General features: G+C 49.4%; 1 protein-coding gene across 4 annotated transcripts in view; it reads right to left on the minus strand.

Annotated features, from left to right (window-relative positions):
* Positions 1 to 24,830, minus strand: part of LOC116952122 (LIM domain only protein 3-like) — a 46,070-nt gene extending 21,240 nt beyond the window's left edge. Inside the window, exon 1 of one of the 4 annotated variants that reach the window (XM_032971206.2) lies at positions 24,181 to 24,830. Coding sequence is in view for 2 of the 4 variants with exons in the window: in XM_032971178.2 (XP_032827069.1) it covers positions 11,910 to 11,931 (22 nt within the window). In the remaining 2 variants the exon portion in view is untranslated. Of the gene's footprint in view, positions 1 to 9,184; positions 10,354 to 11,909; positions 12,348 to 24,180 lie in introns of those variants that run through there. The other 3 variants (XM_032971178.2, XM_032971187.2, XM_032971196.2) reach the window with 3 other exon arrangements.
* Between the last annotated feature and the right edge of the window lie 981 nt (positions 24,831 to 25,811).

A 25,811-nucleotide genomic window follows, 5' to 3' on the forward strand; every position in this document is an offset into this window, starting at 1 on the left:
TTATTTGCTTTTCGTATACTTTGCACTCCTATCGTGTTTTTTGGTATTGTTTGTTGTTGTAACTTTATAACCCTGCCCCTACTGAACATCTGTCAAAACGAAAAGAGAGCTATGCAGCTCATCGGATTCCCCCTGCAAAAATGTTCCGAGTCTGATTCTGAACTTCTTTCGCATCGTACGCAGCCAACCAACCGTGCTAACCGGAAGGTGTTGTGGGATGTGTACAACCTCTTTGGTAAAAAAAATAAGAGGTGTCGCTACACTATGAGACCTCCTTTGCCAGTAGCAAGATATAGTAATAGGTTTTTACCCTTTCATCTGGCATCAAAACTGACACCTTTATACAAGGGATCATGTTAACAATAACCACAACACAAGCAGTCAAAATGCAAACAAAAAGAGACAACTCTGATAATGATATTGGCACTGTCCTTGAAATTCATTGGTCCACACCCGAGACGGCTTTTCTTAGAGCCTAGTCTCCACTGGTGTTGGACCAGATGATGCCAAAAGGCGTACAACTCAAAAACAGCGCACTATCAGAGTATTGAGAGCTCAGGGTAAGCATTTACATTATGAGACCTCATCAGAGTTGTCTCTTTTTGTTTGCATTTTGACTGCTTGTGTTGTGGTTATTGCAAACATGATCCCTTGTATAAAGGTGTCAGTTTTGGTGCCAGATAAAAGGGTAAAAACCTATTACTATATCTTGCTACTGGTAAAGGAGGTCTCATAATGTAAATGCTCACCCCGAGCTCTCAATACTCTGATAGTGCGCTGTTTTTGAGTTGTACGCCTTTTGGCGTCTTCTGGTCCAACACCAGTGGAGACTAAGGGCTCTAAGAAAAGCCGTCTCGGGTGTGGACCAATCAATTTCAAGGACAGTGCCAATATCATTATCAGAGTTGTCTCTTTTTGTTTGCATTTTGACTGCTTGTGTTGTGGTTATTGCAAACATGATCCCTTGTATAAAGGTGTCAGTTTTGGTGGCAGATAAAAAGGTGTCGCTAATTTCGGTCCAACAACTGATCGCCTTTCTCTGATTGGTGTCCACGGTTATACCCGCCGAATTGAACCGGGAGCTTTCACCCTCTCTCACACCGTGGCGGACCCAGTGCGTTGACGTGGAGGGCGCCTGTGACATCTGAATCAATGCAAATCGGTACCCAGATCATATTGAATATTATTATCCTAATTTATGCGGTAGCAACACAAATATATGTTCGAACGCACGGTTATTATAACTCCACACAACGCTGTGCCGTTACTATGCCTACAATGGATTTTTTTGGTTGTTGTTGCTCAACCTTGCTGTTATTAACGCAACGCGCTATTAATTCAATGCTGTAATTATGCATTTAATGAAATGTTTTAATTATCTCGGTATGGCTATTACATGTACCATTATGGATGTGGCGAGGATTGCTGTGTCATTGGCCACGTGACCCAACTTGGCAGGTGCTGGGAAGAGTGGGGGGCGGGGTAGTGGGGGGGTAGTGGGGGGGGGTCTCATCAGTGGCCGAGTGGGAAATTAATTGCGACAGCGGATGATGAACGAGCTGCACTCCCACAGCGCCGCTCCTCTCTGCCGCAGCTCAACCACGATGCAGCCATGCCACTGACACTAAACCACACTGCCAACACTAACCACACCGCCAAAGCTAACCACACCGCCAACACTAATCACCACCACCAACACTAACCAGCACCGCCAACACTAACCACACTGCCAACACTAACCACACCATCAACCCTAACCACACCGCCAACACTAACCACACCGCCAACACTAACCACACCGCCAACACTAACCACACCGCCAAGGCTAACCACACCACCAACACTAACCACACCACCAACACTAACCACCAACACTAACCACACTGCCAACACTAACCACACCGCCAAGGCTAACCACACCAACACTAACCACACCGCCAAGGCTAACCACACCACCAACGCTAACCACACCGCCGACACTAACCACACTGCCAACACTAACCACACCGTCAACACTAACCACACCACCAACACTAACCACACCGCCAAGGCTAACCACACCACCAACACTAACCACCAACAATAACCACATTGCCAACACTAACCACACCGCCAAGGCTAACCACACCGCCAACACTAACCACACCGCCAACACTAACCACACCGCCAACACTAACCACACCGCCAAGGCTAACCACACCACCAACACTAACCACCAACAATAACCACACTGCCAACACTAACCACACCGCCAAGGCTAACCACACCGCCAACACTAACCACACCGCCAACACTAACCACACCGCCAACACTAACCACACCGCCAAGGCTAACCACACCACCAACACTAACCACCAACAATAACCACACTGCCAACACTAACCACACCGCCAAGGCTAACCACACCGCCAACACTAACCACACCGCCAACACTAACCACACCGCCAACACTAACCACCAACACTAACCGCCAACACTAACCACCAACACTAACCACACCGCCAACACTAACCACGCTGCCAACACTAACCACACCACCACCAACCATGCCGCCAATACTCACCACACCGCCAACGCTAACCACACTATACCACTAACCACACGATACTACTAACCACACCGGCAACACTAAACCACTAGCATTACCCCATGGTACTGAGACTAACCACACTGCCAACACTAATCCACTAACACTAACCTAACACTATACCACTAACCACACCGCCAACACTTAACCACGATCAACTACCCCATGGCACTTACACAAACCAGACTATACCACTAACCACCTCACCAACACTAAACCACTCGTACTAAAAACCATGGCACTTACACTAACCGTGAGTTCAAATCCAGGATGGAGGTTCACGTAGCTCAAAATAAAGTACTGTATCACTTTATGGGGGAAAGTCGAGAGCATTTATCCTATGGATAGACTCCCCCCCACCCTCGCCATAGGAATGTGGTATTTCCACCACTGGCACAGGGCTTTGAATCGAAGCTTGCGCACACGCCTCAATGCCGCTCAAGGGAGCAAGACATCACTTTCACGTTCCTGTTATCCCACGACACGGACTTTTCGAAACCGACAGAGTCACCTTCGACTGTCCAGCAAAACCCAAGTCTCCACCTGTGGGTGGAGCTAGCATCGTGATGTCATAACACCTGCACCAAGCCCCCCCCCCCCGTCACAGCCACTGATTGGCCGAGAGCCCCAGCGCGGAATGGTGCTTCGCCCACGACATCTGGCGAAATAACGCGACACGAAATCGGAGCGACTGGGCATTTTTTGTTCTTACGGAAAAGTCGGAAACACTAATTTGTACACGAATCAGGCCTACTGTGTCTCCATATCCGTAGCCCCTCCTAACACAGAACTAACCCTAGCTTTGACATGAATCAACAGCCGAACACACTAACACTCGACTGCAAGCTTTGCACCGTTAACACTGCCCCTGACAACTGCCTTGACTGCACTAAAACAGCAATGCAATGCACACCCCGAAAGCCAAACCTTGACATCGACGGAGGCGAAACGCGAACAAAGTGCCAACTCTGACATTAGCCAAGACCCTAACCCTATCAACCATACTGCACAGCAAACACTAACACTTAGCACGAAATACCAAGGCTGGCACGGCCCGGTTTTATTCATTCGGGTTTTAATCGGTTTTTATATAAAACCGGAGCACCTGGATCCTGCCCAAATCCGGTTTTATTCGGTTTTATTAAAGTTAAGTCGCTTTCAGCTCCTGGCCAAGCGGAGGAAGACCCCGCTAGAGTGGTGGCTGACCGACGGCAGCGACTATCCCGCGCTCCAGAAGATCGCCATCAAACTGTTCAGCGTGGCCACGTCGACCGCTGCTGCTGCGTCTGAGCGAAACTTCTCGACGATGGGATTTATCCATTCCAAGTTGAGGAACAGCCTGGCGCCCAGCACAGTCGAGAAGCTCGTCTTCGTCGAGTCGAACCTCAACGCGATCTACGACTACCCGACGCCCGACGACGGCGACAACAACGCCGAGTCCAGCGGCGAGAGCGACGACGAAGACGACGCGGCGGCGGACGACGACGACGAGGAGCAGGATTGAAGTGTGCACGAGACGCCGATAATAAAAACCAGGTTTCAATCGACAAAATCGGGTTTAATTCCATTAAAACCAATAACCCGATTTGTCGGGGAAAAAAATCGGGTTTTTTCCACCCTTGCGAAATACTAATGCTTGGTATAACACTCACCCTAACACAGTACTCAACAAATCTAACGTCAACTATAACCATAACACAAGCCCCAGCATGAGACCCTATGGTGACATTCCAACCATGAACGGGATACCCAGAACCATCACCTTAATTTCAATTCGATGTCAGTAAACCGATTGCATCGTCATTAACAATACCACCACCATCATCACCACCACCATCATCACCACCACCAAGACCACCATCATCACCATCCCAACCACCATCACCACCACCAAGACCACCATCATCACCACCACCACCATCATCATCACCACCACCACCACCATCATCACCACCACCAGCAGCATCATCACCACCACCAGCATCATCACCACCACCACCAAGACCACCATCATCACTGCCACCACCATCATCACCACCATCATCACCATCATCACCACCACCACCATCATCACCATCACCACCACCATCATCACCACCACCATCATCACCACCACCACCATCATCACTGCCACCACCATCATCACCGCCACCACCATCATCACCGCCACCATCAGCAGCAGCAGCGCTGTCATCATCATCATCACTTTCAACTTGGGGAACCCTCTAACCTAACCCGTACCTCCCCACACATCCAATCAACACCATCTTTCTCCACTCCCGCCCCTCTCTCCCTCCCTTCTCCCCACCCCTCTTCTCTCCCCACACTCTCTCTCTCTCTATCCGTCCCGGGCTAATCTGTCTGGCCACCGCCTCTCATTCATTAGAGCAGTAAAACGCGGGGCGCCCTGTATGACATGTAATCTGTGCCGCGGCAAAACTCGTTACTGCGAAACATCAGAAACACAATTTAGATTCAAACCTCACCCCCAGAAACCTTACCCCTCCCCCCTCTTGCCTATAAACACACCGCTCCTCTTCTTCAACCACCACCACCATCCTCCTCCACCCATCACCGTTATCACCAAGACCATTACCATCTCTCTCACACACCTTGTTCTCCCATAGTCATCTTCCTCATGTTAACATCACCATACCCCCTCACCTCCTCCACCCATCACCACTATCATCTCAAAATGTCCCATCCCAACCCCCTGTTCTCCCATCGTCATCTTCCTCAAATTTTACATCACCACCATCCTTAAATCCACCCTCCGCCCGCTCATCTCCTCCAGCATCACAACCACTGTCCACCACTCCTACCACCCTCCACTCCCCACCCTCTCCATCACCTCCCGATCCCTATCATCAACACCCACCTCTCATCCTTGCCCATTATCACAGCCCGGTTCCCTCTCACCACCATCACAAGCTGCCCTCTCCGCAGCACCACCCTCATCGCCCCCTATCTCCACATGGCAACCAATTTTATTTCCTTTCCTCCAGCGGTCACAACCACTGTCCCTCACATCAGCACCCCATTATCATCTCACCCCCCACCCCACGCACACTCTCCCAATCTGCCTCTCCCCATCACAATCTCCATCCTCCCCATCACCGCCCACCCCGTCTCTAGCCAACATAACCAGAACCCCCCCCCCCCCCTTAGGCTCATAAGTCAAGAGGTAAGGGGTGGGGGGCTCTGGCAGGGGCTGGCTGAGAGAGGGGGGCCATAATAAGCACTTGATCTGGTTGTGTGGATTTTGGCCGTGTTAGCGCGATATACACGGGCTCGGATTAACCACAATTCTGCAAACTAACCCTATAACCCGTAAGCGATACCCACCCCCCCCCCCCAATTGCGATCTAAAGCGTAGTGTCGTCTTTTTCGTCTTCTTCAATCTAAGCGTCATCTGTCGTTTGGGAATTCTCGTAATTAACGCGGCAGCTCAAGCTTTAAAACGAAAAAGGAAAAAAGAGGAAGGGGAAAAAAAGGCAGCCCCCCAACGCAGGAATCGTCAGATTGCTTCCCGTTAATTACGGCTCGTCCTTAATTAGGACTTCGTGAGGTCGCGACTTGTGGGCGGCTATGATTAGGGTGGTGGTGGTGGTGGGCGCTGTCATGATTTAAGGGGCACCTCTAACCCTTAACCCCCCCCCCTCCCCCATCTAACCTTTAACCCCTCAAGCCCAAAACACCATCGCTAATGCTCACAAGCAATTCTATCTCTAACTTGAACTATAACCCGAATGCATATAACCCTTCACCCTTAAACCCCCAATCCCGTGGCCTCTGCGCTGATCGTTACGCTTGACAATGATTCTCGCCACACTTTACGAGGCCTAAACCCATCTGACTATCCTCAGACACAACGCCTCCCTGAATGCTAAACTCTGGGGCCCAAAATCCGAAACACAAACGTTAACTCGAATTGCGATACTTCTAACATGGCAATCTATAAACTAAATATTGACACTAGCTCTAAATCTTACGTCATCTATGACCCCCAAGTCCTAAGACTTGAACCCTAACTCGTGAATCTAAAACGATTCCAAAATGCAATCGTAACCCAGAACCTAACTTTTAACAAAACTGTCATTTTCATTCAAACTTTAAACACAGCTGTGGTTTATATATATGGTGAGGTTGATGGGAAGAATCTAGCCATTACTCAACTACAACCACGACCCAGCAACTAAAACCACCACTCAACCACAACTACAACCACGACCCAGCAACTATAACCACCACTCAACCACAACTACCACCCAACAACTGTAACCACCACTATAACCACAACTACAACCACGACCCAGCAACTATAGCCACCACTCAACCACAACTACCACCCAACAACTGTAGCCACCACTATAACCACAACTACAACCACGACCCAGCAACTATAACCACCACCCAACAACTGTAACCACAACTACAACCACCACCCAACAACTGTAACCACAACTACAACCACGACCCAGCAACTAAAACCACCACTCAACCACAACTACCACCCAACAACTGTAACCACAACTACAACCACCAGCCAGCAACTGTAACCACCACCACCACCACCCAACAACTGTAACCACAACTACAACAGCCACCCAACAACTGTAACCACCACTATAACCACAACTACAACCACGACCCAGCAACTATAACCACCACTCAACCACAACTACAACCACGACCCAGCAACTATAACCACCACTCAACCACAACTACCACCCAACAACTGTAACCACCATTATAACCACAACTACAACCACGACCCAGCAACTATAACCACCACTCAACCACAACTACCACCCAACAACTATAACCACCACTCAACCACAACTACAACCACCACCCAACAACTGCAACCACCACTCAGCCACAACTACAACCACGACCCAGCAACTATAACCACCATTCAACCACAACTACAACCACGACCCAGCAACTATAACCACCACTCAACCACCACTACAACCACCACCCAACAACTGCAACCACCACTCAACCACAACTACAACCACCACCCAACAACTGCAACCACCACTCAGCCACAACTACAACCACGACCCAACAACTATAACCACCACTCAATCACCACTACAACCACCACCCAACAACTGCAACCACCACTCAACCACAACTACAACCACCACCCAATAACTGTATCCACCACTCAGCCACAACTACAACCACGACCCAGCAACTATAACCACCACTCAACCACAACTACAACCACCACCCAACAACTGCAACCACCACTCAATTGTAACTGTAACCACAGCCCAGCCACTCCTGTAACCACAACACACTCAACCACACCTGTAACCACACCACGTAACCACCACTCAACCACACTCGCTAACCATCACTTAACCACAACTATATCCACGACTCAACCATCCCTGTAACCACCACTCATCATTGACACAGAGCATCCGACTATACACGCAGATATCGAGGGTACTGTGTGCATACTATGTATATGCAGTACTGTTTTCGATCTGTGTGCTGTAAGTACTGCAGTGTGTGTGTTGTCTGGACTGTCCGTAGACCGAGTGTCCTGTGCCAATGTACTGTTGTGTACTGAGTGCACGGTGCACGTGTGTGCACTGTCATGCATGTATTGTATGTGTGTTGCATGTAGTGTATATGGTGTCTGTGTGTACTGTCAGTATGTACTCGTATGTGTACTGTATGCAGTGTATTTGTGCTGTGAACATGTATGTGTACCGTGTGTATATACTGTGTATATACGGTGTGTATAGTGTGTATGTGTACTCTGTATGTGTGTACTGTGTGTACTGCCTATGTGTAATGCACGAACTGTGTATTCGTACTGTGAACATGTGCATGTGTACTGTGTGTGTGTACGGTGTGTGTAGTGTGTATGAGCACGTGCTCTGTGTGTGTACTGTGTGTGTGTACGGTGTGTGTATGTGCACGTGTGCTGTATGTGTGTGTACTGTGTGTGTGTAGTGTGTATGTGCACGTGTACTGTATGTGTGTGTACTGTGTGTGTGTAGTGTGTATGTGCACGTGTACTGTATGTGTGTGTACTGTGTGTGTGTGTACGGCGTGTGTATGTGCACGTGTGCTGTATGTGTGTAGTGTGTATGTGCACGTGTGCTCTGTGTGTGTACTGTGTGTGTGTGTGGACTGTGTGTGTGTAGTGTGTATGTGCACGTGTGCTCTGTGTGTGTACTGTGTGTACTGTGTGTGTGTAGTGTGTATATGCACGTGTGCTGTATGTGTGTACTGTGTGTGTGTAGTGTGTATGTGCACGTGTGCTCTGTGTGTGTACTGTGTGTGTACTGTGTGTGTATAGTGTGTATGTGCACGTGTGCTCTGTTTGTGTACTGTGTGTACTGTGTGTCCGGTGTGTATGTGCACGTGTGCTGTGTGTGTGTAGTGTGTATGTGCACGTGTGCTCTGTGTGTGCACGGTGTGTACTGTGTGTGTGTAGTGTGTATGTGCACGTGTGCTCTGTGTGTGTACTGTGTGTGTGTACGGTGTGTGTATGTGCACGTGTGCTCTGTGTGTGTACTGTGTGTACTGCGTGTTCAACTCGGACGCGGTCACACAGGAGACACCGACCTCACTGACCTGTCATGTCCAGCATCACAGGGACACTGCGAAGTGAGAGAGAGGTGGGGGGAGGGCGGCACGGGGTGTTGTAGGCGGGAGGGAGATGGATGGAGAGAGAGATATGGGAAGAAGGGAGATTTGAAGGGGAAGAAGGGAGATTTGAAGGGGAAGAGAGAGAAAGAAAATGCGTTGGAGAGAAAGTGAAAGAGATTAAGCCACAGAATAATGAGTGAGGTTACACCCGGAGAGAGAGAGGTGGGGGGCACCGGCAGTGTGGATTTGTGGACAATAAGGAAACACGTGGGTACAAAATAAGAAACTATAGACGAAGGGAGACAGCCTGAGACACACACTCACACAGAGAGAGAGAGACACACACAGGAATAAAACAGGGAGATGGGGACAAAGAGACAGACTGGGTGAGAGAGACACCGGGGTGATGATGAGGACACGCGTGCGAGACAGCACGAAGCAGAGTGACGGCCACCGCGAGCTTACAGACAGATCGAGAGACAAAGCGACGGAGGGACAGAATAAGGGACAGAGAGAGAGGGGGGGGAACGAGAGGCTGGGCTGATCTCTCTCGGAGAGAGAGAGGGGAGAGGAGGGGGAGAGGGGAGAGGAGGGGGAGAGAGGAGAGAGAGAGAGAGGGAGAGAGAGAGAGGAGAGCACGCTGGAGAGATCTGGAGAAGAGAGATCCCAGCGTCCGCGATTCCCGCACAACTCCTCACGCCCTGTCAGTGTGTGTCAGTGTGTGTGTGTCAGTGTGTATGTCAGTGTGTGTGTGTCAGTGTGTGTGTGTGTCAGTGTGTGTGTGTCAGTGTGTGTGTGTCAGTGTGTGTGTCACAGTGTGTGTGTGTCTCAGTGTGTGGGTGTGTGTCAGTGTGTGTGTGTGTGTCAGTGTGTGTCAGTGTGTGTGTGTCAGTGTGTATCAGTGTGTGTGTGTCAGTGTGTCAGTGTCAGTGTGTGTGTCAGTGTGTGTGTATCAGTGTCAGTGTGTCAGTGTCAGTGTGTGTGTCAGTGTGTGTGTGTCAGTGTGTCACTGTGTGTCAGTGCGTGAGTGTCATTGTGTGTCAGTGTGTCACACGCTCACCACCCACACGCACTCTCTGTCTCTCTCCCTACGCCACTCACTCTCCGCAAGCGGGACAATGAAAGAGGAGGAGACACGGAGGGTTCTCTGACGCTGCCCCATTGACTCTTCGCTAATTAATGAGATTCAATGCCCCACAACCACCCACCCACCCCACTCTGCCCGCCCCAACCTCCCAAACCCCACTGCGATCCCTCTCACTCCCTCCCCCTCTCTCCCCATCGGTCGCTACTGCTCTTTTCATTGCCGCTTTCTCCGTCTTTTCTCTCCTTTATTCTCCTCTTTGTCTGCCTCCCTCCTCCTCCTCATCAGCCCTGACTTTCTCTCCCCCCTCCTCCTCTCGTTCATTCTCCCATACCACAACCCACTGCCGGCGAACTTTTTACTTTAGCTCTCTCTCTCTCCCTCTCTCTCCCCCTGTCTCTTCCGCTATCTCGCTCCTCCTTATCTCTCACCTTTGCTCTCCCTGTCTCTCTCTCTCTCTCTCCCGTTTCCCCCCTTCCGATGAATGTCACGATTCTTAGTTCTCGCACTACTGATGTCTGCCTCTCTCTCTTTTTTTTACGATCAGAGGAAACAAGATGCTCGGTGTAGTCGGCACTTTGCTTCGTTCATCATTTAGTTTTTTGTGTTTTTTTAATGCTTTGCTTTATGTAACCCCCCCCCCCCTTTTTTTAAATGAAAGCTTAAACAAAATATGTCTCGCTCTGCTCTCCTTACCCCTTCTATCCCACACTATCTCCCCAGGTTTACTTTAACTTTGACTCTTTCACTTTATCATTCCCCTAATCATCATCATCAGCCACGATCTATCTACTGCTGAATGAGAGCTTCGTGAGAGTTGTGTTTGACCATACGGAGAGCACAGACGTTGGGCCATAGAAGTACAGTACAGTGCTATACAGGGTGGTCCATATGTCTTGTGAACCCCCCAATTAATTAGCTTACGAACATCGCTTTCCTTTGCATATTCATTTGTGTTTTAGCTAAACTATACGTGAAAAAAAATTACGTTTTAGAGCATTAAATGGGGGTCACAAGGGCGTCTGGACCACCCCCTGTACAGCACTCTCCACGGTTGAAGCATTTGCAAGGCTCATTGGGAAAAAAAAAAGCTTAACCAGGAGGTGTGAACTCAAGAGACAAGGACGAGTCTCGTTTGCGAGAGTGACCCGGGGCATTGTCTGCTGGCAGTAAGGAACGACGAACTATAAATAGTCATCTCAGGAATTGGCAAATTTGGTCAAAAATCGGATCGTGACGCCTTTTCACACACGATTAAAACTACAACTAAACTGTGTTTTTTTAATATTCATATTCTTGGTTCTTTCGGTAAAGTCACGTAGAAGGGAAACAATAAAATAATAAAAAAATATCAAACAATAAAATTCTCACGACGTTCCGACTGCAACACAAGCGATCATCATCTGGTGTGAAAACCACAGCAAGTATTAACCAGGACGGCAGCTGGATTCGATCCGTGAACCTCTAGCAATTCGAGGCGAACCCGCTGGGGCAACGTCAGCGCCCTTATCTGTGGTCACAATCGGGCACAGTCCTGGCGATTGGCAGAAGCGATACGGTTACGAAAATAATGATACTAAAGTACTCACTTTACCAACGTCTTTGGCGTGCGCTTACCGGCTCTGAGTAGAAATTCCATGATTTCCTGCCCTTAAACAAAGATCCACATTTTTTTGTTTTAATCCACGGACGACTTCCCACACACCGAGTCGGTACAGCCCCTCGACACAGGCTCGTTCACTCGTTTCAGCAAACCCCGAAGGACAGCGGGCGATGTTCAGTGCGCGGAGCCTACGTGTGCCGACCAAGTCACTCGCTTCGGACGCGTGGGGGTGATGCAGAGTCGATGCCCATGGCAGGGACGCGCCGCCTTGCGGTAACTCACGCATTCGATGTCTGCGTATTTATTTCATTTGTTGTCTTGCCTATGTGGCACACGGCGATTGCTATAAATGTTTATTTTGTGTTATGTATTATATGGGGGAGTTTTTTTTTAAATCTCCGTCAAACTAGGACTCGTGCATACACAATAGAGTCCTTGCCTACAAGTGAAGGGGGGTGGGCAGATTGGGTGAGTCGGTGGGTGGGTGAGTGGGTGGCGATTTGGGTGGGTGAATGGTTTTGTTAGTAGGTGAGTGGGTGAGTGGGTGGGTGAGTGGGTGAGTGGGTGGGTGGGTGAGTGGGTGGGTGAGTGGGTGAGTGGGTGGGTGGGTGGATGAGTGGGTGGGTGGGTGGGTGGATGAGTGGGTGGGTGGGTGGGTGGATGAGTGGGTGGGTGGGTGGGTGGATGAGTGTGTGGGTGGGTGGATGAGTGGGTGGGTGGGTGAGTGGGTGGGTGGGTGAGTGGGTGAGTGGGTGGGTGGGTGAATGGGTTGGTGAGTAGGTGAGTGGGTGGGTGAATAGGTTGGTGAGTAGGTGAGCGGGTGAGTAGGTGAGTGAGTAAATGGGTGATGGAGTTGGCGATTGGGTGGATGTATCCGACATTCACGAACTGAATGGAGAAATCATATAGAACTAAACCAATTTTTTTATTTAAAGCTTTCGTGACTGCAGGGATTCATATTCTTGGTTCTTTCGGTAAAGTCACGTAGAAGGGAAACAATAAGATAATAAAAATATAAAACAATAAAATTCTCACGACGTTTCGACTGCAACACAAGCAATCATCATTTGAAAAATTTCAAATTTTCTTGTTGTGGTTTTCACACCTGGTGATGATTGCTTGTATTGCAGTCGAAACGTCGTCAGAATTTTAGTGTTTTATATTTTTATTATTTTATTGTTTCCCTTCTACGTGACTTTACCGAAAGAACCAAGAATATAACTAAACCACTTATAATGTCTCTTCATTGGCCCTAACACAATTACATCATCATCAAATCCCCGAACCTCCGATGACGCACGGGTCGCTACCTCCGAAAAAAGTTCGACACGCATACATATCGTTCCTGACTTGGATATAACGTCGAATGCCCCATCTGCCGGGCCGACCCGCATTGCACCTGACGCACATGTGATACATCGATCGTTGTTGCCGTCATCTTCCTGAATGAAGACTTCCCCAAGCCATCCCCTAATCTCTCACGGTCCTATGTGATCCAACAATCCACCGTGTTTACGAGAATGACTCAAACGAGGATAAAGTCCATGTTAACACAGTTGTGTTGGTATATATGTCTTTAAATTCGTATTTCACATTAACAAAAAAAAACCGAACAGAATGAAATGACCTCGGGGTCAATAATGGTGAAGTAATTGACATCATCGAGCACGGGTAAGTGAGTCGTGGTAAAACAAATCAAGGGAAGAAATGCAATACTGTACAGGGCGGTCCAGATGTCTTGTGACCGGTATTCATTTGACCCCTAAGCAATAGATCCCTAACATGTTTTTTTCCTTTGCATATTAATCTGTTTTAAATAAACCTGACTTTAAAAACAATATATATTAAGTTTTTATTTAAAGCTTTCGTGACTGCAGGGATTCATATGCTTGGTTCTTTCGGTAAAGTCACGTAGAAGGGAAACAATAAAATAATAAAAATATAAAACATTTTTTTGATATATATTTTTATTATTTTGTTTCCCTTCTACGTGACTTTACCAAAATAACCAAGAATATATATTAAGTTTTAGATAATTATATGTGGGTTACAAGACATGTGGACCACCCTGTATACCAATGAAGTGGGGCGGGAGGCATCCCAGAACAATAAAATCGCCCTCTTCATGATGCACACTCTCTCGTCGTAAAATCACCATCCCCCTCCAGAACTGCAATGGAAAATGCTAGAAATGTCCGAGCATCAGGGAACCAAGTGATGGGATTCGTAAGGGCGCCGCGGTGGCTAGGGAGATGTTAACCACCTCGCCCGGTACGCAGGAGGTCGTGGGTTCGATCCCGACCCTGACGCCTGCTGCTGCTGTATATTTAAGGGTTTTCGTGTCTCTTGCTCTCTCCCCGTGGTCGCGTGGATTTTCCTCCGGGTTCTCCGGGTTTCCCTCTCCACATTTAGAATCAACACCGCCACGCGTCTACAGTTGTTGGCCGCTTTCTTTGAGCTATCATTCGTGACAGCCGGGTCGCTTCTGCAAAAAAAAGCTACGTAGCTCAGCGAGGCCCTTACCTGGTCAAATAAATATAAATTGGTTTAGTAACGAGAGAGGGAGGACGCGACTTGAGGGAGAGAGACAGAGAGAGAGAGGGTGGGGGAGCAGGAGGCCAAACGGGCAGACGCGCGGCGCTAACGAGAACCAATTACACTTAATTACTCCTCGGCGCACTTCGATCGCCACGTGCGCTCAAGATTGGTGCCTCCACACAACGCACCCCCCTCCTCCCACGGATTGTCAACACTGGGGCGCCGTGGGATTGGGGGGTGGGGAGAGGTGAGCGGGGGGTGGGGAGAGGTGAGTGGGGGGGTGGGGAGAGGTGAGCGGGGGGTGGGGAGAGGTGAGCGGGGGGTGGGGAGAGGTGAGCGGGGGGTGGGGAGAAGTGAGCGGGGGGTGAGGAGAGGTGAGCGGGGGTGGGGAGAGGTGAGCGGGGGGGTGGGGAGAGGTGAGCGGGGGGGTGGGGAGAGGTGAGCGGGGGGGTGGGGAGAGGTGAGCGGGGGGTGGGGAGAGGTGAGCGGGGGGTGGGGAAGGCGCTGTTAGGAGCGAGTCGGATGTCGGGTGGGGAGCGGTAGTGTAGTGGTTAGCGCGCTGCGCGATGAACCCTGGCGTGTGATGTGTGGTGAGCCTGCGGGGTGGGCGAGGGGGGCCGCTGGTGTCGTGATTCATCGCAAGTGGCCGAGCGTCCGTCCGGGCGACAGCAAATGAGGACGCTGGACCGGAGATAATTGAATGATAAAAGTGCGCACAGACAGCGGAGTGAGTCACCCCCCCCTGTGGAGTCACCCCGCCCTGTGGAGTCACCCCCCCTGTGGAGTCCCCCCCCCCCTGTGGAGTCACCCCCCCGCTGTGGAATCACCCCCCCCCTGTGGAGTCACCCCCCCCTGTGGAGTCACCCCGCCCTGTGGAGTCACCCCCCCCTGTGGAGTCACCCCCCCCTGTGGAGTCACCCCCCCCCCTGTGGAGTCACCCCGCCCCCTGTGGAGTCACCCCGCCCTGCGGAGTCACCCCCCCCTGTGGAGTCACCCCGCCCTGCGGAGTCACCCCCCCCTGTGGAGTCCCCCCCCCCCTGTGGAGTCACCCCGCCCAGTGGAGTCACCCCCCCCTGTGGAGTCACCCCCCCCCCCCCTGTGGAGTCACCCCCCCTGTGGAGTCACCCCGCCCCGTGGAGTCACCCCGCCCTGCGGAGTCACCCCGCCCTGTGAGTCACCCCGCCCTGTGGAGTCACCCCGCCTCGTGGAGTCACCCCGCCTCGTGGAGTCACCCCCCCCCCCTGTGAGTCACCCCCGTCCAGTGGAGTCACCCCGCACAGTGGAGTCACCCCCCCCCCCTGTGGAGTCACCCCGCACAGTGGAGTCACCCCGCCCTGTGGAGTCACCCCGCACAGTGGAGTCAGTCACCCGCCCTCGTTCCCCTTCTCAACCACGTGCATCCACTTCCTCGGCATGCTCAGCGAGGTCATCGTCTTCGTCGGCCATGCTCAATCCACTGCTTGCACGAAAGCCCCGCCCCCCCCTCCCCGTGTCGCCTTTCGCGATCGCACGATGCGATGATGCGCCGAGCACCTCAGCGCACGAGATGATCGTGTCGCTGTCGCTCCATCTCCCCGGCGGCGGATGAGTTTACCCCCGGACGATGAGTTTACCCCCGGACGAGTGCCATTCGTCGGCCGCGACTCCGTCGTCATCCTTTGCCCATCGAGGCCACATCGCGCTCAGCAAAGGTGCCCCCTGTTGTATATATAGGCCTTTTTCCATTTTTGTTTTTGATATTAATAAGGATTTTGCCAATATATATTTTTTTCAATCGTGGTGTCACTTTGGGCAAAAGGGGTGATACAGCCCCCCTCCCCTCACACACAACAGGCCGCCGGAGATAGCAATAAATAGTAATAAACCCAAAACAAAGAGAAAGGGGGGGGGGGGAATTCCTAATGAGAAAAAAATCCCGACACGGCTTCAAGCCTTGCCAGCTTCCAGGGCAGTGAAAACCGGACAGACAAGTTTTGAATTCTAGATTTAAAGCTTTCGTGACTGCAAAGATCCATACTCTTTGGTTCTATTCGGTAAAGTCACGTAGGTAAAAAATAAAACAACAAAAATCACGACGTTTCGGCCACAACACAAGTGGCCTTCATCAGGTGAAGGGATCAGGCTGTCTCGAGGACAGCGCTGGAGTGAAAAAGCGCTGTCCTCGAGACAGCCTGATCCCTTCACCTGATGAAGGCCGCTTGTGTTGTGGCCGAAACGTCGTGATTTTTGTTGTTTTATTTTTTACCTACGTGACTTTACCGAATAGAACCAAAGAGTAGACAAGTTTTGGTTATATTAATTAACAGAAAGTCCAAGAAAAACTCAGCAACAAGAATAAGCTGACATAGGAATCTACACACTCACTATGATAAAAAAACAGACTACAATCTACATAGCGGGTTACCACTTCTCATACATGTCATATTAATACTAATGTTATTCGCCTTAAATTACACTACATCTTGCCGTTTACGTGACTTTACAAAAACCAAAGAAATGAATTCCAGCAGTCGAGAAGCTTAACCGAAGCGTAGGTATACCTCTGGTACTCAGGACACCAAAAAAAATACTCTAGTATAACAGCACGGATCCCCGGATACAGACGGGGGGACAAAATTAATAAACCCTAGGAAATGCGTGGTGATGATAGTGTTAAATCACAAATCTTGGGAAACATAAACCAAATAATAATTATGCACTGTTAAACCGAGGGTTGTCCAGAAGAGATGAGGCGAAATAGGTAAAACTTACACAACCAAGATAGGCTGTATCCCATAGGGAAGGAGCCTCCCAACCGTCTTTGTCTTCGTGCAGCACGAGATAGCAAGGAACGTAACACCCAGAGCAAGGGAAATGACTATTCTTATTGCAGGGGGGCATCTGTGTTCCCCCCCCCACAACGCAGAGCAAGATCAAAGGAAGTTATTTGTGAGAGGGCGAGCGGAGTAAGGAATTTTGGCATAAAAAGAGACACAAGCCAGCATTGAATCACAGCTACCAGCGGCAGAAGACGGCGACCATCAGCTCGACAAAAAAGACACAGCAGCTCAGAAGAGGACAGAAAGCCAGCTCCGGGGCATGGCCTCGAGATCAACAATGCGTGTGGTGCATCGCAGAGAAGAGGGGCGAGGTGATGTTAGGTCTTCTTTGGTTCTTTCGGTAAAGTCACGTAGAATGAGAATAAAATAATAAATTGATAAAATAAAACAACACAATAATATTCTCACGACGTTTCGTCGTTGTGTTATTTTATTTTATCAATTTATTATTTTATTCTCATTCTACGTGACTTTACCGAAAGAACCAAAGAAGATGAATCATTGCAGTCACGAAAGCTTTAAATCGTGATGTTAGGTGCTTAGTTCGGCATGGACCGACAGTACCGCTGAAAGTTATTCTCAGCGTCAAGCGATCAACCTTGAGAAAGGGCGGAGAGGGCCAAGCATCGACCAAGAGAGCGCGCAGCAGCGCCACCAGCGCCACCAAGCAAGGGTGCCAGCTGCCAAGCGTTGTGCCGACTCGGCTCATCCAGCAGGGGAAAGAGCCTGACCAGCCGCCCGTGAGCAAGAGTGTCAGCGCCAGCGAGCGCGCCGTGGATTCGACCCACACGCACACCGACCAGCACCAGCTGGGAACCAAGGCAAGAGGGAGGGGACCAGCCGTCGTTCGTGTACCCTCCCCCACACTCACAAACCCACGACGCTCCGGGCGTCTGCTCACACAATAATTTATCAAAGAGACAAATCCAAGCACCCACACAATAAGAAGACTAATTATGAAGTGCATGAACCATCAGCTGGCCGTGAAGACATCGCGGCTCATCGAGTGATAAGTATACGTCGTTTATAAGTACATTCCAATTTTTTTCCTCTTATTTTGTTTTATGCGATTTTACTTCCAATCGCATTAATAACCAATAGATTCATCGATACAAACTAAACTTTTGAAGCCTTCGTCACGAATCTACACGCTCACAGAGAGAATATCATCTTAAACCTGTTTCTTTATCATATAATCTTGTCCACGAATTAATTAAAACTTAGCCAAAGATAAGAATCTCGCGTAGGAGGGCACGCACCCCGTCGTACACCCTTATTCCAAGACATTTTGTTAATTATATAATCTTGCCGATGAATCTATTGACGTATACCTTTACCTTTGGGGTATAATAATTTGCTTTTATTGCCTTTCGTATGAATATCGTTGCATGAATTTTTAAGGACTTTTTTTTGTTCCTATCGCCGTGTATGCTCGCATACTCTGAGGAATAATAGATTGTACTGTTACCCAGTTAACAAACGTGACCATTGAGGGTTAAATGTATGGATCAATGAGGGGAACATCTCCAGAAGTACTGTGTTGACAATTTCAAGCATAAGAATTTGCATATTAGAGTGTTAAGGTTTTGTTTAGAAATTAAAATTGCTTAACACAGAAGTGTTTGAGTGTTTCTTTCCTAAGTTCATGCATAATAATCTTAATTATAAGAACTGAATCCTGCGGTGAGATTTGAATTTGGAGACCTGACATAACACACTAATACATAATCAGTAAATGTTAAAGCGAGAATAATTGTATTATACCGATAATACGAACCTAGACAATGAACCCGAGCTTAATCTGGCATACTTACAGCACACCTGCATAACTTCATACAATTCATTGTCTTATCCCGATTGATGACACTACCCTCGCCAGCGAGGCAGGGCCTAATTATCATAATGGCTCTCATTAGCATAATCGCATGCATTCGCATAAATTAATACAATCTCTCGAATTAGCGTAATTTATGCGCATAATTTCATCGCTTAACATAATTTTGGTTACTTAAGCATTTCTTTTTATTTCAATTAATTTGTTTTCTTTTCGTTAAAATTTTCATACCCGGCATATACAACACCCCCCCCCCCCATCCACCAGGACGTGCCTTGCTCATCCACACACCCTCACGCCTGGTGGCCAAAGCTACGAGTTGGGGATCCCCTTGACGACCGCCATGAGGTGTGTTTTCGAGAGCAGCCCCTGCAGCGTTAGATGTTCGAGACCGCGAGCCCAATGATCGTGATGAGTCAAGATGAGCCGCGATATACGATAGCCCTCGGTGCGACCGTGCGAGTCAAATCGAATATTGGGGGCCCCATCTGACCGATAGCCGCACCCCCTGAGCTGATAATGTCATAGTTACTACGTAGTTACTAGTTACTACGTAGTTACTAGTTACTACGTAGTTACGTAGTAACTAAGTAGTGATTACATAGGCATAGGCACTACGTAGTTACTACGCCACTGATAATGTCGTTATTACGTAGTTAGGGGCCGTCCATAAATGACGTCACGCACCTGGGGGGGGGGGGGGGGGGGTGTCAGACATTTGTGACGATGTGTGACGAGGAGAGAGGGTTTGAGAAATGTGACGTCACATCAAAATGCGCAACTTTAAATAAATATAGACAACACGTTCTACTTAATTAAATCGACTTTTTAATAAATGTTTTCTCCTACAACATCAGAGTGCAGCGCCACAGTAAATACGCACTACAATTACAATAGTTTAAAGCGATTTGAAGCATGTTTTATTTTTATTTTGGGAGGGGGGGGCAGAGCTTTGTGACGTCATATTTGAGGGGGGACTGGCTTTTGGTGACGCCGTGTGACGAAGGGGGGGGGGGTCCAAAATCGTCCAAAATCGCGTGACGTCATTTATGGACGGCCCCTTACTACGCCACTGATAATGTCGTAGTTACTTCTCTACTGATAACGTTACTACTACGTAGTAGTAACTATTACGTAGTTACTACGTAATAGTTATACGTAGTTACTACGTAGTTACTACCCCACTCATAACGTCATACTTACAACGACACTAGTTACTGCTTAAGACCCGGGGGTTGCATGAAACGACGATTGAATCGACTGTCGATTTATTCCATTACAGTACAGTGCTGTATTCTAATCGTTAACAAGAGCCCTATCGCAAATTTATACTGTTACTATATTATTATTTTTACTGAATAAACTTTCCTAAACTTTAATGTGATAAATATTTTAAACTTGTGTTGTGGGTAGCCCAGGACACACAGCCAACACGGCCAACACAAGTGGCAACCCGAGTTCGATTCCCGCTCACGGCCAACATCAGTTACGAATTACATGGGCCTCCCCTAGGTTGACTCAGCCTTAAACGAGTGCCCGTTACGGTGTGTAAAAGATCATAACGAGGGAGACAAAGACGGCCAGGCGTGATGCTGACCAACGACCATCCTTTTTTGTGCCGTGCCGGCTTTCATAGGTGCTCGCTAACAATTTAAATTATTATTAATAGTCTGTTAAAGGCTATGGGGGGGGGGGGAGTCTTTGTACGTGTGTACTTACTCACATTATATATGTACGAGAGAGTGCGTTCAACAAGTACGGATACGGTGCTTTTAATCATAATAATCATGATCGAACTTATGTTAGTGCAATTATGGTAAGACAATGCGCGTGACCCGAATGCCCTATGCGCATGCCTAATGGGCCATTATTCTGCTACTCACGTGCATGCTAATTATAGGGCGGTGACGTGTCCTAGCGGTAACGCGTTCGCCTCTGCCCGCAGAGGTTCGAATTCCAGCAGCCGCCCCGGTTAATACTGTGGGTGTGATATTCTTTTGCGGAGGTTCACTTTTCCAATTTCATTGGCCGCCCCGGTTAAATACCGCGGGGGGGGTTTTCTTTATTGCGGATGGTTCACGGTTCGAATTCCAGCGGCCGCCCCGGTTAATACTGTGGGTGTGATATTTATTGTGGAGGGTTCACGGTTCCAATTCCAGCGGCCGCCCCGGTTAATACTGTGGGACGGGTTAACCATAACATACAACACGCCGTCTGCTTCACGGTGGACGTTAAAGCTCCAGTAACGGTCGTTTGCAAGCGCAGGGCCGTTGTTTGCCGACGTCATGGTAAGAAACAAAAATCTTTCAAATTTGAAAAAATATACCGCAACCATACTCTTGCGAAAACATTAAAGCTTTTTTTTTTTCATTTTACCAGGCAAGGCCCACTGAGCTATGTAACGCTTTTTAAGAAACGACCTTGCCACAAATGATAGCTGAACCAAGTGGCTTACCACGTGGAAATGTATAGCAGCAGTCAAATACTCAAAACGCACGTTTCTAAATCTGGAGGGAAATACCGGAAGAAAATCCACACGACCACCAGGGGGAACGTGCAAACTCCAAATAGACAACAGGTGTCAGGGTCGAGATCGGGATCGAACCTATGACCTCCTGCATACCAGGTGAGGAAGTTAACACCTGGCCACCGTGGCACGCTTGGCTGGACCCTCTTGAAAAAATAATCATGCGACTCAGCGAGTCTTTCCTGGCCAAGCTCAGCGTCATACTAATGTTATCAATACGTGTGCGTGTGTCACATCACCCGTGGGGAGCGGTAGTTTAGTGGTTAGCGCTCTGCGCTACGACCCCACTTTGAATCCCGCTCACGGCCAACACAGGTGACGATTATTTGAACCTTTCCTGGGCTTCCCCTAGGTCGACTCGGCCTCAAATGGGTACCTGGTGGACGCGTAAAAACATGGTCACAAGGGAGACAAAGGCGGTCGGGCGTGGTGTATGGTTACCCACCCCATCGTGTACCGTTCCGGCCTACATAGGTGCTCGCTAACAGCACTTGCCCCAACAGTCTGTTGAAGCTATACGGGGGATCTTTGTCTTTCTCGCATCATCCTATCCGTAGGACGTACTGCCAACTATAGTGAGGGAAAAAAGTATTTGATCCCCTGCTGATTTTGTACGTTTGCCCATTGACAAAGAAATGATCAGTCTATAATTTTAATGGTAGGTTTATTTGAACAGTGAGAGACAGAATAACAACAATAAAATCTAGAAAAATGCATGTCAAAAATGTTATAAATTGATTTGCATTTTAATGAGGGAAATAAGTATTTGACCCCTCTGCAAAACATAACTTAGTACTTGGTGGCAAACCCCTTGTTGGCAATCACAGAGGTCAGAGGTTTATTGTAGTTGGCCACCAGGTTTGCACACATCTCAGGAGGGATTCTGTCCCACTCCTCTTTGCAGATCTTCTCCAAATCATTAAGGTTTCGAGGCTGACGTTTGGCAACTCGAACCTTCAGCTCCCTCCACAGATTTTTTTATGGGATTAAGGTCTTGAGGCTGGCTAGGCCACTCCAGGACCTTAATGTGCTTCTTCTTGAGCCACTCCTTTGTTGCCTTGGCCGTGTGTTTTTGGGTCATTCTCATGCTGGAATACCCATCCACGACCCATTTTCAATTCCCTGGCTGAGGGAAGGAGGTTCTCACCCAAGATTTGACGGTACATGGTCCCGTCCATCGTCCCTTTGATGCGGTGAAGTTGTCCTGTCCCCTTAGCAGAAAAACACCCCAAAGCATAATGTTTCCACCTCCATGTTTGACGGTGGGGATGGTGTTCTTGGGGGCATAGGCAGCATTCCTCCTCCTCCAAAAACTGCGAGTTGAGTTGACGCCGAAGAGCTCCATTTTGGTCTCATCTGACCACAACACTTTCACCCAGTTGTCTTCTGAATCATTCAGATGCTCATTGGCAAACTTCAGACGGGCATGTATATGTGCTTTCCTGAGCAGGGGGACCTTGCGGGCGCTGCAGGATTTCAGTCCTTCACGGCGTAGTGTGTTACCAATTGTTTTCTTGGTGACTATGGTCCCAGCTGCCTTGAGATCATTGACAAGATCCTCCCGTGTAGTTCTGGGCTGATTCCTCACCGTTCTCATGATCATTGCAACTCCACGAGGTGAGATCTTGCATGGAGCCCCAGGCCGAGGGAGATTGACAGTTCTTTCGTGTTTCTTCCATTTGCGAATAATCGCACCAACTGTTGTCACCTTCTCACTAAGCTGCTTGGCAATGGTCTTGTAGCCCATTCCAGCCTTGTGTAGGTCTACAATCTTGTCCCTGACATCCTTGGAGAGCTCTTTGGTCTTGGCCATGGTGGAGAGTTTGTAATCTGATTTATTGCTTCTGTGGACAAGTGTCTTTTATACAGGTAACAAGCTGAGATTAGGAGCCCTCCCTTTAAGAGTGTGCTCCTAATCTCAACTCGTTACCTGTATAAAAGACACCTGGGAGCCAGAAATCTTTCTGATTGAGGGGGTCAAATACTTATTTCCCTCATTAAAATCCAAATCAATTCATAACATTTTTGACATGCGTTTTTTCTGGATTTTCTGTTGTTATTCTGTCTCTCAATGTTCAAATAAACCTGCCATTAAAATTATAGACTGATCTTTTCTTTGTCACTGGGCAAACGTACAATATCAGCAGGGGATCAAATACTTTTTTCCCTCACTGTATGCATTTCATGCACTTTCTCAGTTAGCCAGTCAGTCACTGCACTTGGTCGGGTAACTTTCCTCGGACAGGGTCCGACGAGGGCTCATTCTGACCTGAAAAAACAAACCAGGGACCTTTGACCCAGGCAATAAACTTAAAAAAACAATCTGTGACCAAACGTTGAACGAGTCGCGTGCCGTGACATCGCCTTCACAGGCAGTCCATGTGTCTGTCACAGGTGCTTGGTGAGGGTCTGGTGAGGGGCATCTGGTGAGTGGAAGTGTCTGGTGAGTGGTGGGTGAACGTTGAGTATCTGTCGATTTGTGAGTGTACTTGTGTGTCTGGTCTGTGTGTGTACACTCTGTGCGTGCACACTGTGTGTGCACACACTATGAGACACGTGCTCTTTACCTGCGGCGGGGTGAGCAGGGCGCACGACGGAGGCGCTGGTGCCAACGCACGGAAACAAATCCCAGCAGATCCGACTCCCAGCGACTCCCCGACTCTCTCCCTGTGTCTCTCACTGCGTGTCGCACTAAATCTATCTCTGCGCATTTATACACCGCGCTCTCTCTCTCTCTCTCGCGCGCGGTGTATCTCTCTGACTCTATTGGGTCTCACTGAATCTATCACTCAGTGTCTCTGTCTCCGTGTTTCTTCCTCTTTCTTTGTCTCGATCGGAGCCGATGTCTCTCGGAATCTACGTCTCACTCTGACTCCACGTGCCTCTCTGCATCTATATTTGCGTCTCTCTCGGACTCTGTCCCGCTGTGCGTCTCTCTGTCTGTCAATCGGTGGCCGTCTCTCGCGGTTCGCTGTCTGTCTTCCGCCGTGTGTGTGCGACGTGTCTCTCACCCTCGGTGTCTCTCTGTGTGACACCGTCAGTGGCTCTGCCTGTCTCTCACCCTCGGTGTCTCTCTGTGTGACACCGTCAGTGGCTCTGCCTGTCTCTCACCCTCGGTGCCTCTCTGTGTGACACCGTCAGTGGCTCTGCGTGTCTCTCACCCGACAGCAGCGCGCGCGTTTTAAGCCGGGCGAGTGAATTCTCCAGGGTTCGGGCTCCGTGAATGGGCCTGTCGCTCCCCCCTCATCCCCCCCTCCTCCTCCTCCTCCCGCGATACCTCCGACTCCACCCCCTCTCTCTGCGCTCCCCCCCTCCTCTCTCTGCCCCCCCCCCCCCCACTCTCTCTCTGCGCTCCCCCCACTCTCTCTGCGCTCCCATATTCTCGCCTGCACTCCCATACTCCATCCATTCCACCGCTACCTTACCCGCTGATATACTCACACAATCCCCCTTTCCACACCGTGTATCCCCCTCCCCTTCTCACACTCTCCCTAATAACCTACGACTCCCCTAGTCTACTCCCCTACACAAACACTCGTTCTCCTCACTCCTATACACTTCCCCGCTCTCTCCGCCTCTCCCTCCTGCTCTCCTCGGCTCGCGAACATTCCTGAAAAACACTCCCTCCTCTCTCCCGCACTCCATACTCCACCTTTCACGTGTCCCTCCTCCCCCCACCATCACCACCACCACCAAAGACAAAGATCCCCCGTGTAGCCTGTAACAGACTGTTAGGGCAAGTGCTGTTAGCGAGTAGCAGCAGCTGTGAAGGCCGGAAGGGGTCACGCGAGGTCGAGGGGTGGCAGCACCACGCCCGGCCGCCTCGGTATCCGTCGTGAGCGGCGATGTTCGCGCACCGCACGAGGGAACTCGTTGAGGCCGAGTCGACCTAGAGGGAGACCCAGGACGGGTTCACAGATGTTAACCCGAACACGAATTAATAATGAATCTTGTGTAAACCTCTCCATCGCAGGGCGGGTTCCCCCGTCTCGAACGCAGCCAACAAAGCAGCAACAACAACAACAAAAAGAGTTTCGAGACTCAAATTGACTCTTGCGGATGACGGGCGGCGTTTAATTCATTGCGTGGAAACACGCACACACACACACAGCTGTTGTTGTTCTGTCTGCATAGAGGTGAGGGGGGGGTACACCCCCCTTGCCCCCCACCACTCACCTCCCCTTGCCCCCCACCACCC

The sequence above is a fragment of the Petromyzon marinus genome, chromosome 3 (genome assembly GCF_048934315.1).
Source record: "Petromyzon marinus isolate PM22_M1 ecotype Great Lakes invasive population chromosome 3, UKy_Petmar_22M1.pri1.0, whole genome shotgun sequence".
Classification (NCBI taxonomy): Eukaryota; Metazoa; Chordata; class Hyperoartia; order Petromyzontiformes; family Petromyzontidae; genus Petromyzon; species Petromyzon marinus.